This window comes from Eptesicus fuscus, chromosome 8 (assembly GCF_027574615.1).
Source record: "Eptesicus fuscus isolate TK198812 chromosome 8, DD_ASM_mEF_20220401, whole genome shotgun sequence".
Taxonomy (NCBI): Eukaryota; Metazoa; Chordata; class Mammalia; order Chiroptera; family Vespertilionidae; genus Eptesicus; species Eptesicus fuscus.
Genome location: NC_072480.1, coordinates 97,129,032 through 97,147,675, shown reverse-complemented (window position 1 = coordinate 97,147,675; position 18,644 = coordinate 97,129,032). Strand labels below are relative to the sequence as shown.

Below are 18,644 nucleotides of genomic sequence, written 5' to 3'. Positions count from 1 at the left end.
ATAAAATAAACAGTCCTAAGGTCCCGACCAGTTCTAACTTCCCACGATTCTGAAGAACCAGGATGAAGCTGTTATTTTATGGGAACTTAAACTGTAATTCTTCAACTAGTAACTCTTCTCTGATCTCCATCTGTATCTTTCTCCCAGATTTAAATCTCCCACATTCTGGGATCAGGCACAGGTGAAGGGTTTCACAAAGGGATGGAAAGTACATAGAATAATATCTCATCTTGTTGGTATTACGAGGAATATGAAGACTAAAAGGAAAAAATCATTTTTAGGAAGGCTCTTCATATCCTATATAATAAAAGCCTAATATGTTGTGTCCAGTTGTCTGGTGACTGGGTCAACTGTTCAACCAATCAAAATGTAATATGCTAATGATACGTTAAGGCCGTTCAACCACTCGCTATGACCGGTAGGTTAGCTTGCTGGCCTATGGAGATTGAGCGAGATGGGCCGGACACGCCCTGGAGCCTTCCTGCCATCTCTCCCTGGCACCGATTGTGCACTGGTGGGGTCCCTCAGCCTGGCCTGCGCCCTCTCCCAATCTGGGACCCCTGGGGGGAAGTCGGAGAGCCAGTTTCATCCTAATCCTGCAAGCCACTCCCCCCAGACGCAGGGCTCACGGCTGGAGAGCGCTGCTGTGGCAGGGCGAGCCTCTCTAGATGGGGACTGATTGGTGTGAGCCTGAGGCAGATGCAGTGAGGCCGGGATGAGTGGGAGCAGCAGGTTGCAGCTGCAGGTGACATTGGACTCCAGGTTTCAGCCCGATCCCCACAGGCCACCCCGAGGGACCCCACCCGTGCACAAATTTGTGCACCGGGTCTCTAGTGACTATATAAAGAAACATAAGTGCTATAAAAAGATTTTATAGCCACATTTTGGCTAAAATGTGAAGAAAAAGAAGTAATCCTGATAACAGACCCTCCCACAGGAGAACTGCCTTAGTCGTTTGAAACTGCTTCCTACCATATGTTTTTGAAAAAATTTTTCTGTTCACATGGCTGTTATCTCCATTTCCTTGAGTGTAAATTCTTTGGATTATTGAGTTTGTTATTTTCCTTGCATGATATTGACCCTACTCAGATGTTTTATTATCCTTAGGGTGTACCCATGACTCAGATCTGTACAATCAGAAAATTTCATACCCTTGGTGTGAGTGTTTATTTAAGGGATACATGTATGACCCAACAAAACCAATGGATTTTTAACAGAACCTCAGGACTATGTAGGAAGAGCTTGCCCAAGACTGAAGCTAACACAAAGAAAGCCACGTCTAGAGATGAGGAGAAACAGGCCGCCTGATTACAATATATTGTACCTGGAGCCCACAGTCCACTCCCTGGACTGTCAGTCACGGCCAATAAATTCCCTTTTTATTTAAGCAAAAGCCATTTTAAATCATAACTTTTGTCACTTGTAACTGAAATTAGTCAAACTAGAATTTGTGAACCTGTAGAGAAAGTCCATAGTTCTCCATTTCTTCCCATCGGTAGGTACCCAAGGAGTCTTTCTAAAATTGAAGTAATCGCTATGCCACAGGAAAGGAAGGCACAGGCATACCTGAGGCATTGCCAGTTTGGCTCCAGACCACTGCAATCAAGTCGATATCACAATGAAGTGAATCACATGAATATTTTGGTTTCCCAGTGCACATAAAAGTTCCGTTTACACTATGCTATCTGTAGGCTATTAAGTGTGCAACAGAATCATGCCTAAAAAACAATGGACAAACCTTAATTAAAAAATACTTTATTGCTAAGAAATAAACTCTGAGCCTTCAGTGAGTTGTAATCCTTTTGCTGGTGGAGGGTCTCGCCTCGATGTTGTGAAAATGCAGTATCTGCCAGTAAAGTACAATGAGGCTCTACGCGAGGCCTTCCTGGACAGCGGAATCACATCTGGCTTTCCTTCCCATGTCGGTGTCATTCTCACAGCAGCAAACAGATGTGTTGGCATTTATTAACATTAAGGTTTAACATAAAACAAAATGGTCCAGGCAGAGCCACTTCCCTCTTCCACTGCACCGCACCCCAAACCCCACTGATTTTCACTTGTTGTCTTCTCATCTTTTCTCTCTGAATCCCTCCAGACCAGAAAGAAATATGGAATTCGTCTCTTTAGGGTGAGAAGGCCTTTAAAAAATAAGTGAATGCGATTTTTTCCCAACGTTGTAGTCCATGGTCTCCGCCCTGAATCTTTATATGCAAAGTCAACTGTATAGGAATAAAAAAAAAAAAAAATGTAGTTTTTCTGTCAAGCATCTGGTTCTTTCAAATAAGAACTCCAGCTTTCAGATTATATTGCCATTATTATAAGTTAAAAAAATAATTTTGAAATTCAGGCTCTATTTGCTCTCCACCCAAGGCAATGAAAACCATGGGTGGAAAGCTAGAGGACAACAACAACAAAAAGTGAGAACATTCTTGGTTTAAAACGCACCCCCGAAAAAGCCCTGGCCGGGCGGCTCAGTTGGTTGGAACACCATCCCGTGAACCTAAAAAAGGTCTTGACACATATGGGAGGCAGCAGATCCATGTTTCTCTCTCTCTCCCTTCCTCTCTAAAAACCAATAAAAATGAAAAAAAGAAAAAAAAAGAAAAAAAAAATCAATGAGAACATATCCTCAGGTGAGGATTTAAAAAAAAAAAAAAAAGCACAAATCTTACCTAGGTATGTAATCATAGATTATTTTACTTGATCTTCCCTTGCCAAAGAATTCATGGAAGGAAAGACCATAATATTTTCCATCTTAAACTGCATCTTAAGTTAAAGGATTTCCTCATCCTTTCACTCCTCCAAAATTTCAGCAATTTTCCCTGGAAAGATGAGCAAAACCTGAAGCAAAATCCCAAATTAAAAAAAAAAAATTGTTTGCCTATGTTTCCATGCAGCTTCTTTTGGCCTGGCAGCAAAGTGGCAATATGATGTTCACATAATAGTTGAATTTGTATTATTCCAGCATGTATATGGGGTGGGGCAAAAGTCTAATTGAAATTTTATTCTTGTATACATGTATTCTTAATGATTGTATTATTTTCCATGTAAACAACTGTAAACTTACTTTTGCCCCACCCTGTATACATTACATGGCTTTTAAAAACTGTTACCTAAGTGACCTTTTTTTTCTTGCTTATTCTGATTCAAGCACTTTTCAAAACCCACATTTAGTAAAAGGAGCTTTTTCATTTCGTAATTTAAGCTTATTATACAGCACCTATTTTAGCTTATTGTCAATCTTACATTATACATATACCTGAAATTGGAAACAGAATAACCGAGCGGCAGCACATGTTAAGGGGGCATTCTAGGCAGAGGGGGAAGGAGCTCAGGGGGGCAGGTGTGGGCGGTGGGGACCCACAGGCCCTTTCCCACGCCGCTCGGGCTGCTGTGCAGTGGAGTCCCTGTTTCAGCAAACAGATGCAGGGCGTCCTGGCCTCGGCGCGGCCTGGGCGCCACCAGCATCGCCCCGGGAGGCGGCGTGGGCACCACCAGCATCGCCCCCGGGAGGCGGCGTGGGCACCACCAGCATCGCCCCGGAGGCGGCGTGGGCACCACCGCATCGCCCCCGGGAGGCGGCGTGGGCACCACCAGCATCGCCCCCGGGAGGCGGCGTGGGCACCACCAGCATCGCCCCCGGGAGGCGGCGTGGGCACCACCAGCATCGCCCCCCCCCCCGGGAGGCGGCGTGGGCACCACCGCATCGCCCCCCCCCCCCCAGGCGGCGTGGGCACCACCAGCATCGCCCCCGGAGGCAGCGTGGGCACCACCAGCATCGCCCCGGGAGGCGGCGTGGGCACCACCAGCATCGCCCCCGGGAGGCGGCGTGGGCACCACCAGCATCGCCCCCCCCCGGAGGCAGCGTGGGCACCACCAGCATCGCCCCGGAGGCGGCGTGGGCACCACCAGCATCGCCCCCGGGAGGCGGCGTGGGCACCACCAGCATCGCCCCGGAGGCGGCGTGGGCACCACCAGCATCGCCCCGGAGGCGGCGTGGGCACCACCAGCATCGCCCCGGAGGCGGCGGGGATCGCGGGCGAACTGCGGAGACCACCCGGAACCCGACCCAGCGGGGCAAGGCCGAGAGTGAGACTGGGCTCCGCAGGGCCCCGGAGCCGGGCTAATCGTTAAACCGCGCTATTTCCCGTCTGTGTTTGTGTTCACGGACTCCGCGCCCCAAACGCGCCGCCCGCACGGACGGCCTCGGAGCGCTGCGCGGGTCTCCCTCCAACGCAGCCCTCGGTTCCGAAGAGGGAGGCGATGTTATCCTCCCCCGCCCCGGAGAGGTCAAGGGGGGAAGAGACATATGTAATACTTTCAACAATAAGAATTTAAATTAAAACGAAAAAGAAATGGAGGCGGGCTTTTGGGTTGGCTCCGCTCAAAACCAGCGTCTCGGGCGGAGGCGCACGCCGAGGAGGGCTTGGCCCGGCTGGGCCGCTGCCGGGAACCCGCCGTCCTCCGCCCAGGACTCCCGGCGCCGAGGCGGCCCGCGGGGGAGGGCGGCGGAGCTCGCGGCGTCACAAAGCCCGCCGAACGCTCGCGTCGGGGCTCGGGGCCCGGCGCCAGGGAACCCCAGGCGGCCCGCCCTCGCGGGCGGGAGCACGAGCACCGCCGCCCCGCCCTCCGCGCCCCGCCCCCAGCGAGCGCCCTCCGCCGCGGCGGGGTCTCAGCGTCGCGGCGGCTCGCGCGCCGCAAAGCGTCCTGGGAGAGCCGCGCCGGAAGGACGCACGCGCTCGGCGGCGGCGAGGTTATAAAAGGGAAGGAGCCGGCGGCGGGCGGAAGTGGGCGGATCGGCGGCTCGGGCGCTGTTGTTTGGGGCCGGGGCCTCCTGAGGGGCGTTCTCCGGAGGGCCGGCGGTGCAGGCCGCAGTGACAGGGCCGCTCGCCCGGCGCCCCCGCCTCGCTCCCGGCGCCGCGTCCGCTCGCGGCCTCCGCGACCTGCAGGCCCAACATGGCGCAGGAGGTGTCGGAGTTCCTGAGCCAGAACCCGCGGGCGGCCGCCTGGGTGGAGGCGCTGCGCTGCGACGGCGAGACGGACAAACACTGGCGCCACCGCCGGGAGTTCCTGCTCCGCAATGCCGGGGACCTGGCCCCCGCGGCCGGCGCGGCCCCCACGGCCGCGGAGGAAGCTGCCGGCGCCGAGAGCGGCGCCCGCGGCCGGCAGCTGCAGCAGCTCATCTCCTTCTCCATGGCCTGGGCCAACCACGTCTTCCTCGGGTGCCGGTGAGTGGGGGCGCGCCCCCGAGCAGCCCCGGGTTTTGTCTTCGGCCCCGGCGGCGGCCCGGGGCCCGCCGCGGGGAGGGGAAGTTGGGGAGCGCGGGAATGGCGGGGCCGCCTGCCCTCTAGGGTAAGAAGGGCGAACCTGCCGGAAGCCGACGTGCCGAGCGGTCTGTGGGTGCCCCGCTTGGGTGGGGGCGCTGCTGGCGGCGTTGTTGGCGGACGACCCTCTTGTGGACCGGCACCGAGTTTACGGGGGATCCGGAGGGGCCCGCCCCCCAGACGCCGGCGCACTGGTTCCTGAGGTTCCGGGAAAGTGCCCGGCGGTTGGTTACACTTTCTCCATTGCAACCAGGAATTGCCGTTCCTGCGGCCGGTTTGGCACCCCAGAAGTAGTGGCGTTGGACAAAAACACCTCTTAAAAGTGGCTTTTCCTTCTTTTTCAGGTACCCTCAAAAAGTTATGGATAAAATACTTAGTATGGCTGAAGGCATCAAAGTGACAGATGCTCCAATCCATACAACACGAGACGAACTGGTTGCCAAGGTGAAGAAAAGAGGGATATCAAGTAGCAATGGTTAGCAGATCATAGATGTGAACATACATAGGAGTTTAGAATATAAGTTTGATATCATTAGGAATTGTTACTACTTTTTAACGGTCTGGCATTTATATAATGCTAATCAAGTGAAATGTCAAAACTGAATTGTGTGTCTGTGTTTTAGGCTCTGAATTTGATAGTTTTCCTCTAACTGCTTTTAGATTTTGAAGTGTCACATGTCTTTGTTGTTGATTTTTTGATATTAGAAATGAATGATGCTCTTCAGTGCTGTTTAAGAAATTAATGAAGTTATTTCACATGTTTTGTTTATTTTTAAATTAAGGGACCAGGGAAGGCCGCCTTTTTATTTTATTTTATTTTTTTATTGATTGTAGAGAGAGGAAGGGGGGAGAGAGAGAGAGAAACATCCATTGGTTGCTGATCAGATCACACGCACCCTGACTGGGATTGAACCTGCAGCCTGAGATGTGTCCTGACGGGGAATCAAACCAGCCACCTTTTGATGTACTGGATGAAGCTCCAACCAACTAAACCACACTGGCCAAGGCTATTCCACCCGTTTTAAAGAAACTACTGGTTCTAAAATATATTTGCCTTGTGCCTTTATTTTAATGAGTATCTGTCTTCTAAATTTTTAGCTGATGTGTATGAGGTGGACTAGTCACATATCTGTTTTCCTTTTCTTTTTTTTTTTTAGAAGGGGTAGAAGAGCCAACGAAAAAACGAGTTGTGGAAGGAAGTAACAATTCTGCAGTTGAGCAAGATCATGCAAAGATTTCTGCCAAAACAGAACACGCATCAGCTCAGCAGGAAAACAACTCAGTGTGTACGGGGTCCTCTACCAAATCAGAGAGTGGTGGGAACTCCACTCGGAGCTTTGGCACCTCAGATCAGCGTAGCTCTACAAGTGATGGCGATCAGTCAGCTTCCAGCCAGAGCAGCATTTCCTCTCAGGTAACAGCAGCAGTGTCTGGAAAGGCTTCTGAGTCAGAAGCCCCAGATAAACATGGTTCAGCATCGATTGTTTCTTCGTTGTTGAAATCCAGTGTGAATAGTCATGTGACCCAGTCCACTGATTCCCGTCAACAAAGTGGATCACCTAAAAAGAGTGCTCTGGAAGGCTCTTCCGTCTCAGCTTCTCCAAGCATCTCAGAGGTTGAGGTGCCATTGTTGGGCTCCTCGGGAAGCGCAGAAGTAGAGTTGCCACTGTTGTCTTCTAAACCTAGTTCAGAGACAGCTTCAAGTGGGTTAACTTCCAAAACCAGTGCAGAGGCAAATGTTTCACCATCGGTTTCTAAAAACAGTTCTTCATCAGGCACATCCTTACCAACTCCCAAGAACAGCACGTCAGTCAACACATCAATGCTGACTTCCAAAAGCACTTCGCAGGTAGCTGCATCGCTCTTAGCTGCTAAGAGCAGCCCACAGACCAGTGGATCTCTGGTTTCCAAAAGCACTTCCTTAGCAGGTGTGTCCCAACTGGCTTCTAAGAGTAGTTCTCAGACTAGCACATCCCAGTTGCCTTCTAAAAGTACTTCCCAGTCGAGTGAGAGTTCTGTCAGATTCTCTTACTGCAAGTTAACCAATGAAGATGTGAAACAGAAGCAACCTTTTTTCAATAGACTGTATAAAACGGTGGCGTGGAAGTTGGTAGCTGTTGGTGGCTTTAGTCCCAGTGTGAATCACGGAGAGCTCTTAAACGCAGCTATTGAGGCTCTGAAAGCAACACTGGATGTGTTTTTTGTCCCGCTAAAAGAACTGGCAGATCTGCCTCAAAGTAAAAGCTCTCAAGAAAGTATTGTTTGTGAATTGAGATGCAAGTCTGTGTATTTGGGCACTGGCTGTGGAAAAAGCAAAGAAAATGCAAAAGCAGTTGCATCAAGAGAAGCATTAAAGGTATTTCTCAAGAAAAAGGTGGTAGTAAAAATATGTAAAAGGAAGTACAGAGGCAGTGAAATAGAAGACCTAGTGCTCCTTGATGAAGAATCAAGGCCCGTAAACTTACCTCCAGCATTAAAACATCCTCAAGAATTACTATAATATGTGCAAAATATCACCGCATACAGTATCTGGTATTGGAAGAGAAAAACTGACTTTTGTATCATATAAACAGGCTTTCACAAATTTTGTATTGCTTTTTTCCAGTTTTGCAGAAAATTTACATTCTAGTTCTCTTCACACAGTAGAAGTTGTAAATAACTGATGAATGACAGTGCACATTAAAAGATACACATTAACAGCATCCCAGTATGCTGTTTTATTTGCTGAGGGAAATACTGTCTTCTATTTTTAATGATGCATTAGGTACGGTGTGTAGTTCTGTAGTCTTAAAACTTTTGTACTGCCTTTGATTTGGTAAAATTACATTAAGTTGTCTACCATGCTTTTTTTTTTCTCCTAGTGGACTAAACCTCCCACATCAAGAAAAGGGGACCATAGTATTTGAAAGTCTGAAGCTTAAGGTTTTAAGAATGTTGCCCATAATGTTGAATGTGTCTGTTAAATAATAAAAGAAAAAATAGTTGCCTCAGACTATTTTTATGAGAAGTTGTAAGCATTTTTTAGATATAAAGCAGTATAAAGTACTTAAGGTTATTTTATTCTGAGGTTGTTTAAAATTCATGATTTTGACCACTGCAGATTCTTTAAGTGGGTTAATAATTTATGTTTTGAGGTAAAATACAATTTACACTTTTTCTTAAGACAAATGTGGGTTTCTATATTAAACATATTTTGTGACTACTGCTATTAACAGATTGATTTGTTTAGATATTAAATGCTTTAAGCTATTTTACCTTTTCAAGAAGTTGTGTTTTTTTTCCCCTTAAGTCAGAACTAATTCCTACAAATAAACTTCCTGCTATTAGTCATTGTAAATTACAACCGAGTAGTTTTTCATAGCTGATATACAACTTTATGAATAGAGAAGGTACAGTTGGCCAATCTAGAACTGGATAGTCATTTGTTTACAAATCTTAATACTGGGAAGAATAGAGAGCCATGCTCAGCTCTTTAATGAACTTGTTCAATTGACATACCTTTGTTAGTCATGAAATGGAATCCTGTTTTTTGTGTCTTGGGTGATTCTAATTGTATTATTCCATTGTGATATATTGTTTCATTTTTCTTCAGTGGCCCAAGATGTCTTGTTATCTTTGTGGCTTTTCTTCTGGCTTTTGAGATACTGCAAATTGAGCAGTAATAGTGATAATGTAAGAGAAAAATCAAGAAATGGCCTCTCTCATGCCAGTAATATTAGAATAGGTAAACAGAACATAAGTAGCACAATTTAAATAGGTAGAAGTTATTTCTATTTTATATTCTAGAAATAATAGATAAGGATACTTTATGTACTTGAAATAATCAGAGTTGTTTCTGTTTCACCAGATAACGTTTAAAAATGAATGACTTGAGAATGTTAAATTTTATATTGACGTTATCTTCATATTCTATAAATGGGTTGTGAGAAGCAATAACATGAATGGGTGGAAGCACTTCTAATTACCTCGCTTTCCTTATTCTTGGAATGTGTATTTTGTTGGATGACGATTGTCAGAAAAATGAGCCAAATATTACAAAGAATAAATTTCTATAATGTATCTAGGTAGTTTGGTAAATTTCTAAATTGGCTTGTTTCAAGTTAAAGGTTATTGAAAATATTTTAAATTCTAGTAACCTTTTGATATGGTAGAGTTGGAGGGAGCTGCTTAGTGTAAAAACAAATACTGTTTAATTTTTAAACATTTACTTGCTATAAACTTACTAAAAGCTTCAATCCCTTGAAATTTTTAAAGAATTCATGATTTAAGAAAAATGCATACTTTGTAATTCTTTAAGATAGTATAGTGCAGAAGAAATCAAACTTGGGAATTGTATTGAGAATCTAGGCTCCCTCTGGGACTTGAGCCTTTAAACGTCATCTGTAAAGTAGGACTTCAATGCCACAGAGTGCATTGAAGATTAAGCAAGATAATATACTGCAAGTGCCCACTGTAATGCAGTATTCCTTAGTTTATTAACTGCTTAGACATGTGTTCTGATTTCCTCACAGCCTTATGAGTAGCTGTGCTCATTTGGCCCATTTTTCAGATGAAGAAACTGAAAAAAGTAATTTGGTCAAAGATCGATTTCAAACCCCTGATTCCAGAGCCCAAGCTTTTACACTATGTTGTATTGCTTACCTTCTCCAAATGGTAAAGTTTTTGAAAATCCCTCTCAGACTGATTTTCAGCTAGTTAATTGTTAGTGACCACATCTTCAAAGCTTCGGTTCCTTGAAATGAGTCACATCAGTAGCTCTTTATTAATGCTTCTCCTTAGTACTTGCCTGTCTTGAATATTCTCAACTAGGGAATTATCCCTTATGGGTGCAGTTGAAGTTTGTTTTTAAAAATCCTAAAATAGCCCTAACTGGTTTGTTCAGTGGATAGAGCGTTGGCCTGCGGATTGAAAGGTCCCAGGTTCGATTCTGGTCAAGGGCATGTACCTTGGTTGCGTGCACATCCCCAGTAGGAGGTGTGCAAGAGGCAGCTGATCGATGTTTCTCTCCCATTGATGTTTCTGACTCTATCCCTCTCCCTTCCTCTCTGTAAAAAATCAATAAAATAAATCCTAAAATAGTTTGCAATCAGGTTTAGTGAGTAAAATAGATTATTAAGACGGGAAACAAAAACAAGATCGATTTTTCTTAACATTGTTAAAATCAGAATTTTCCTTTTTTTAATGGTAAAGTTAGAAAGTTGGGCCCTAGCTGGTTTGGCTCAGTGGATAGAGCATCAGCCCGCAGACTGAAGGGTCCCAGGTTCAATTCTGGTCAAGGGCACATGCCAGGGTTTTGGGCTTGATCCCCAGTAGGGGGTGTGCAGGAGGCAGCTGACCAATGATTCTCTCGATAATTTTTTCTCTTTCTTCCTCTCTGAAGTCAATAAAAATATATTTTTTAAAAAGTTAGAAAGTAGACTTTGAAGAATGGTGGTGTCGTGAGTTTTTAACCCAAATTCTTGGGGGCTGCTGGTGCTGCCATTGGCTGGGATAACTGTCTGTCATAAGGCTATATCATCCCTACTTCCCATTCTCAATTCCTGCAGCACCTCTGGACTATGAGCAGGAGTGGGGTTAGCAACTAGGAGGCCCAGTGTAGACAGCCAGCTTCCTTCTGCAACAGATGTTAGAGTGGATGTAAGAGGAAAGTCATCTGTTTACTACAAAATGAAACTAATCTATTTTTAAGTAATATGCCCTATTAGAATTTGTAATTAGTAGGGACTCAGGTCAGGCTTAAGGGACCATTACATAAATTAACATTAAATAACACTAAAAGCTACCATTCACTTTTAATTGTGAAATATAGGAGTCCATGAGGTCCATTTATATATTTTGTCCAATTATTAATTGAATGTCCATATAACATTTACATAGGTCAAAAAACAGAACTATCAGCAATTCAAGAACTCACCTGTGAATAGCTACTGTTTATTGAATACCCACAATATGTTGATGTTTTTGCACGTGTTATTAAAGGCTTTCCAAAGCCTGTCGGGTGGGTTGGTATTGGTTGTGTGTTACAAATGAGGGAACTGATGACCGTTATGAATTGTTTCCCTCAGTTCACAGAACTGGTAAATGTTGAAGAGAAGATGAACAATGACTTGGTTCTAATTTGGGGCACTGAATGTAAATATCAGTGAGACATGCTGTCCCATATTTGTTTCCTATGTTGCAGAAAATAAGTGTAATGACACAGGAAATTGGGAAAAAATTTATTTAAATTAGGAAACTTCTAAAGAAGTAACTACTCAAATATGTATCTGAAATAATCATTGCAAAATATTTCCTAGACAGTCTACTTGTAGAATGCAAAGGAACAATTTACAGTCAAAGATGTAATCAGTAGTTGAAACATAATCCTCATTGCTCTTCACCATTTGCTTTTTAAATACTTTTCTACACTAGCTAAGGAAGACATGGTTCACGTGAAATCAAAACTAATACAGGTCCATGTAGGTGTTTATAGTTTATCTGCACTGTGGGGGAGGACCATACTTAATGAGGGAGTTATCACACATACTCAACCTGCAGTTTGGAAATCAATATGGGGTAAAGCATGTGCACCTTTCTGTACTCAGGTTTCAAAACTTTGAATAAATGCAATTAACAAGAGAAATATAAGTAAAATAAGAATACTATTTTGAAATTATTCCTTTCCCCTGTGATTCACATTTGTTAGCAGTCATTTCCTATTATGACTCACAGGAAAGGAGAAGGATAATGTGACTACAGAAGTCCCTACCAGAGATAGTGAGGAAGTGCAAGTCCGCTCATTCCAGCCCTGGGAGGTTTTGACAAGTGTGAAGGGAAGCAGGCATTGGAGACGGTGGGTCCTGACTTACTCTACAACATGAACTTCACTTGTGTCCGGATTGCAGCGGTGGGAGTACTGACGATTTTCATTTAATGAGCCTCCCTGGTTTACCCCAACTATGCATCACTCAGTAGGAAGTTCCGATAGAAAAAGGAAAAGGCTTGAGTAAGAAATACCGAAGGCATCAGGAACTTAAATACAGAGCCATTGAGCTGCACAACACCAGGGGGCACCATTCACATGAAATACAATGGATATTATTTGATACAATGGATAATGTCCCTTGGAGTTTGGGAATCCCTGCAATTGCCATATGAGTAAACTTAAGAGAAAAATCTTACTTTTAAGAAATAATTTGAGCCCGGCCAGCGTGGCTCAGTGGTTGAGTGTTGACCTATGTATGAACCAGGAGGTCAGTTTGATTCCTGGTCAGGGCACATGCCCAGGTTGCAGGCTCGATCCCTAGTGGGGGGTCATTCAGGAAGCGCCTGATCAATGATTCTCATCATTGATATTTCTATAATCTCCCTCTCCCTTCCTCTCTGAAATCAAAATACACATTTTAAAGTAATTTGAATTAAATATTGGTTCTGTGAAGCATGGATAGCATATAAATTCTAACAAACTTCTTGGAGGTAGCATATGCTAAAGTTATTTGTTGATGCTGGGGGCACTATAAATGCTCAATAACAAATTACTTTTTCCAACATTCTCCTATATAGAGAATTATTTCAAGACGGTAGCCTAAAATAAAATTACATCAAGTGAAGCAAGGCTGCTTGGGTTAGGTTAAGGATTTTTTTTCTCTACTCACAGACCTTGGGGGAATTTCAGGAACCAGGCAGATGAAGAATTGTCAGCTCAAGAATGGAATAAAACTCACGTCTGCTTTGTGGTCTCCTGCAGATATTGTCCCTCAATTACACCGTTTGCTATACATTGATGTAAACCTACCCTCTCTTGCTCAGTTTCCCTTTCATCTTTTTCTTGGCTCCATTAATTTTTTTTTCTTGGTTGTCACCTTTTGCTGACGTAAGCTAATGTCAGTGCCTAGAGATTTTAAGATTTTTACTGTCTGCAACCACAGGAGAGAATACTTCAGAAGTCAGACACCCTATAAATTTCAATGTGATGTTGGTTCTGGGAGAATTTGTGGGGAAAAAAAACAACACAAAAATTGCTGACCCCTTTTGATCTCTGTCAGTATAAAGCAAGAGGAGAAGCGTGGTACATAGAAAATAATAAAAGGTCAGGTCAACTCTGTTCCCAAGACACAGATTGGTGAAATTTTTGTAGACTTGGGTGGTTTTTTAGAATTTAAAAATCTATCCCTTTTTATTGTAAGGGAATCCATGCCACCATATAGCAAAGCCAAGTTTCCCAACTGAGCCCTGGCCTACAGTAGACAAACTAAAGTAACATTAACAGCATATTGATTTGCTATTGTTGCTTAACAAATTGCCACAAATTCTGGGACTTAACCAATACAAACCTGAAGGTTAGATCCAACTTGGGTGTCCCTGGGCTCCAATCAAGGTATTGGCAGCGCTGGGTTGTCTTCTGGAGGCTGAGGGAGAGCCTGCTTCCTTCCATTTCCAGCCTCCGGAGGCTGCTTGCTCCTGGGCTCACGGCCCTCTTCCCGTCTGCAAAGCTGGCAATGGTGGGTGGAGGCCTCACCTGGCATCACACTGATCTTCCTGCTGCCGTCACACCTTCTTCTGACTCTGACTTCCCGGCCTCTCTTCCACTTTTGTTGCCTCCCTTTTCTACTTATACGGACCCCTGTGATTGATTATATTGGGTTCACACAGATAACCTCCAGATTTTAAGGTTATCTGACCAGCTGTATTAATTGTCTGCAATATTAATTCTCCTTTGCCATGTAACAGCATATTCACAGGTTCTAGGGATTAGGACATGGATCTCTTTGGGGGTCCGTTATTCTGCCTACCACACAGAGGTCTGAATTTACCACCACTATTTATCTTTAAGATGTTGGCTTTCTAACTTCACAAATAACTTGACTGTCTTGCTTCTGAGCAAGATACAGTATAGAAGGTGGCACAGCTTAAAAATGAGTTCTGCCGTGCGCTCGGTAATTGCTGAAAGACTGATCTACTTACTTTAAACGATGTCTGATCACAAGTACTGGCTGCCATGAAATCCTAAAGGTCTAATAAAGGAGCCTCCAGGGCCAGGTGTCCTTAAGTGAGAAAGACTTTCTCTTAAGAGTCAAGTAATGGAAGGAAAATCTCAGCTGCAGTGGCAAACAAGTTGAGTTTTTCAAGACGACTTCTCGGGCACAGTGGACAGGACAGAATTGCAACTATGCCACAACGAAGCTGCAGGGTGTGGGAAGAGCTGTGAAATGAGTGCTCCGTGGCTAACTTCGTTTACTTACTGCCTGACTGACCTCTAAAGGTTAAATATCAACTTCTCACTGCTGAGCAAAATACATCTTAAATTTACAGCTCTCAAGTATAGTTGGACAAATAGCCAAAAGCCACATCTAATTATTAAAACACTTGATTATACATTCTTCATAGCCGTAACAGTAAAATCCATCCCAGGCATTTAAAAATCACATTAAAGACCTAAAATTTCATTGCAAGTATCCTAGAGGTCAAAGGGAGTGTTCATAACAGCATGATTCACTCCAGATAATATGGAACATAACAGCATGTTTCACTCCAGATTATCAGAGATTGTTTAAAAAAATTTACAAGCCCCAATTTTATGTGTTCAAAGAAAGACTTTATTTGGAAAGAATATATTTCATTGTTCTACCACTTTCAAAACATTTTTAAGTGTTCAAAGGTAAACACAGAATAAAATCAACTATAATAAATAATGAATTTGGGAATAGTATGCATAATCCATCATCTGGAAATAGCATACATAATTGTGTTGTGAAGGTTAATTTTATCAACGTGCCTGGGCCACAGAGGTGCCCAGATATTTGGTTAAACATTATCCTGGGCGTGTCTGTGAGGGAAGAGATTAACATTTGAATCTGTGGACTTTGAAAGCCATTGTTGGCCTCATCCAATCCAGTGGAGGCCTGAGTAGAACAAAAAGGTGGAGTAGAGAGAATTTGCTCTTTGCCTGAGAGTTCAAGCTGGGACGGCAGTCTTGCTTTCAGATTCACACTTGGATTGGAATTTATACCATCTGCTCTCCTGGTTCTCAGATCTTCAGACTCGGACTGGAACCATGGGCTATCCTGGGTCTCCAGCCTGCAGGCTGCAGATCCTGGGACTTCTCAGCCTCTAAAACCACATGAGCGCGCGCGCGCACACACACACACACACACACACACACACACAGTCATGTTATATATACATATGTGTATATGTACCACACTGCGGTTATGTGATGCAGCACCACCACCCTTACACATAAAAAAGCACCTACAAAAAACTAGTGACTGCTTGAGGCTTCCCTGAATGCTGGAGCTTCCCTGTCTTCAGATAGAAAGCCAACGAAGAGGAACCCTGCTTTTATATATCCAAATCCATTTCAACCCACACCTGAATGTTTTCCATTACCGAAAACAATGAGGAGAATGAATAAAACATAAACTTTGAAAGAAACCGGAGTCTAAGATTAAGGCCCTGATTGATGAAAGGCCTGGTAGCTCACATCCTTCAAGTCTCAATTCAGAAGGCACCTGACCACATCAATAAACTAGTCCCAAGGAGAAACCAAGATGGCGGCATAGGTAAACACCTGAACTTGCCACTTCGCACAACCACTTCAAAACTACAACTAAAAGACAAAGCAGACATCATCCAGAACCACAGGAAGGCTGGCTGAGTGGAAATTCTACAACTAGAAGGGAAGAGAAAAGCACACTGAGACTCAGAGGAGCTGCGGAAGTAAAGTCCAAAGGTACGGAGGTACACGCGCGGAGAGGGCTGGCAACTGAGTACGCAGCTGGCTTTTTCCATCCGCAGGGAGACACAAGCTCCTGACTGCTCTGAACTCCAGTTCCGGGTGAGACTCTGGGAACCCAGACTCATACAGGGAGAAACTGGACTGTCTGGCAGCGGGCGGAACTCGAGGGCGGCTTTCTCTCAGAGGTGCTTGCAGCGATTACCGTGGGACACTGAGACCCAGGGGCCTCTTAGGGCAGGGCTGATGGGAAGCCATTGCTGTTTGCTCCGCCCTGAGACTCCGCCCCATCCAAGCTGTGTGCAGAGGCTTTTGCATATGAATGGCCTGGTCCTTTGAAATCTAAACTTACCTAACAAACTGCAGCTGAGTCAGAGAGACCCAGAACATCCAAAAGAAGGCCCAAGGCCCCACAGCAGCTTGCATTGCTTCACAGCTGGGCCTCATCTGGGCACCTCCAAAACCCAAACAAAGAAGAGGAATCTGCAGATCTCTCTGTAGCTCCTCCTGGGTGGCCTCAGGCAGAGGCTAAATTAGCACCTTTTTGGAGATCCAAGAGCCAGTGTACCCAGGGGTCAGAGTAGGACCATCTAGATTACAACTCCTCAGATCCAAGGGGCACACTCAGGGGGCAGACTCAGTGAGCACCAAAGCCCCACTGAAGCAAGTTTTGCCCCATAAGGGTGTCTCCAGCACAGAAGTTCTCCCATCGTAGACACAGCTGATCCTCACAGCCAATTGGCCTGGAGGTCAATTCCTCCCAGTGATAACAACAACAATCAAGGCTTAACTACAACAAGACTGTGCACACAGTCCACAAAGGGGTGCACCAAGAATGTCCAACTCAGGTAACTGGGGAGACTGAGTCACTGGGCCCTATTGGACACCTAGCACACAAAGCCAATCTATCAACTCAGGGAAGCAGCCAAAATGCGGAGACAAAGAAACAGGATGCAAATGAAAGAAATGGAGGAAAGCAAACGACTGGATATGGAGTTCAAAACCACGGTTATAAGGTTTTTCAAGAATTTTCTAGAAAAGGCCAATAAATTTAGTGAGACCCTCGAGGATATGAAAAAGGACCAACTAGAAATTAAGCATACACTGACTGAAATAAAAAATATTATACAGAGATCCAACAGCAGACTAGAGGATCCCAAGAATCAAGTCAAAGATTTGAAATACAAAGAAGCAAAAAACACCCAACCGAAAAAGAAAAAAGAATCCAAAAATATGAAGATAGTGTAAGGAGCCTCAGACAACTTCAAGCGTACCAACATCAGAATTATTGGGGTGCCAGAAGAAGGGAGAGAGCAAGATACTGAAAACCTATTTGAGGAAATAATGACAGAAAACTTACCCCACCTGGTGAAAGAAATAGACTTACTAGTCCAGGAAGCGCACAGAACCCCAAACAAAAGGAATCCAAAGAGGACCACACCAAGACACATCATAATTAAAATGCCAACAGCAAAAGACCAATAGAGAATATTAAAAGCAGCAAGAGAAAAACAGTTAGTTACCTACAAGGGAGCACCCATACGATTGTCAGCTGATTTCTCAACAGAAGCTATGCAGGCCAGAAGGGAGTGGCAAGAAATATTCAAAGTGATGAATAGCAAGAACCTACAACCAAGATTACTCTACCCAGCAAAGTTATCATTTAGAATTGAAGGTCAGATAAAGAGCTTCACAGATAAGAAAAAGCTAAAGGAGTGCATCACCGCCAAACCAGTATATATGAAATGCTGAAAGGTATTCTTTAAGAAGAGGAAGAAGAAGAAAAAGGTAAAGATAAAAATTATGAACAACAAATACATATCTACCAACAAGTGAATCTAAAAATCAAGTTAATAAAAAATCTGATGAACAGAATAATCTAGTGAATATAATAGAATCAGGGGCATAGAAAGGGAGTGGAATGACAATCCTCGGGGGGAAAGGGGTGTGGGGGTGCGGGAAGAGACTGGACAAAAATCATACACCTATGGATGAGGACAGTGGCGGGGGGGAGGGGTGGTAAGGGCATGGGGTGGGGTGGGAACCAGGTGGGGGGAAAGAGAGGAACAACTGTAATAATCTGAACAATAAATATTTTAAAAGAAATACAAATTAAAAAAAGAAAATAAACTAGTCCCTACCTGGCCAGTTCGCTCAGTGGTTAGAGCGTCAGCCTGTGGAGGGAAGGTTCACGGGTTTGATTCCTGGTCAAAGGCACGTACCTTGGTTGCAGGTCCCCCAGCCCCCGTGGGGCATAAGCGGGAGGTGGCCAGTCAATGTGTCTCACATCAATGTTTCCTCTCTCTCTCCTCCCTCCCTTCCACTCTCTAGAAATCAACGGGAAGAATCTCCTCATGAGGATAAAAAATAAATAAATAAAGTAGCTCCCATCCAACTGCACTATCTTTGAATGGGTTCTCAACTGGAATTCCAGGGAACCCTGGGTTCTGCAAGATGTTATTAGGGGTTCCACAAGAGCCTGTGATTGGAAACAAATCACTCTTTAAAAAGCTTTGCACTGTGCAATCAATGCTAGCACTCACCATGATCAATTGTCTTTCAGGCCAGCGCTCACAGGAGCCCTTCTCAGTGAGCTTTGGACACTA

General features: G+C 44.6%; 1 protein-coding gene and 1 long non-coding RNA gene across 4 annotated transcripts; one reads left to right on the top strand and one right to left on the bottom strand.

Moving 5' to 3' along the window:
* Positions 1 to 1,739: 1,739 nt before the first annotated feature.
* On the bottom strand, positions 1,740 to 2,836 carry LOC129150127 (uncharacterized). The gene is made up of 2 exons (XR_008556858.1): positions 2,673 to 2,836; positions 1,740 to 2,219 (listed from the first exon to the last, which is right to left on the bottom strand). It is a non-coding gene; the product is annotated as an uncharacterized LOC129150127 (long non-coding RNA).
* A 2,039-nt stretch (positions 2,837 to 4,875) lies between these two features.
* Positions 4,876 to 18,405, top strand: CDKN2AIP (CDKN2A interacting protein). Of its 3 annotated transcripts, XM_054720157.1 has the most exons (4): positions 4,876 to 5,228; positions 5,669 to 5,799; positions 6,482 to 6,738; positions 18,370 to 18,405. In XM_054720157.1, exons 1-4 carry the CDS (start codon positions 4,957 to 4,959, stop codon positions 18,394 to 18,396), a joined length of 687 nt encoding a protein of 228 aa, XP_054576132.1. In that variant the 5' UTR covers positions 4,876 to 4,956; the 3' UTR covers positions 18,397 to 18,405. The 3 variants fall into 3 exon arrangements, with proteins under 3 accessions (XP_054576132.1, XP_008150108.1, XP_008150107.2); XM_008151886.3 differs by lacking the exon at positions 18,370 to 18,405 and having other exon boundaries at positions 5,669 to 5,768; positions 6,482 to 6,563; XM_008151885.3 differs by lacking the exon at positions 18,370 to 18,405 and having other exon boundaries at positions 4,882 to 5,228; positions 6,482 to 8,576.
* Positions 18,406 to 18,644: the final 239 nt, after the last annotated feature.

Coding starts and splice junctions, on each gene's coding strand:
- CDKN2AIP (XM_008151885.3), top strand. CDS start 4,957: ATGGCGCAGGAGGTGTCGGAGTTCCTGAGCCAGAACCCGCGGGCGGCC. Junction 5,229..5,668: donor CACGTCTTCCTCGGGTGCCG/GTGAGTGGGGGC, acceptor CTTCTTTTTCAG/GTACCCTCAAAAAGTTATGG. Junction 5,800..6,481: donor AGGGATATCAAGTAGCAATG/GTTAGCAGATCA, acceptor TTTTTTTTTTAG/AAGGGGTAGAAGAGCCAACG.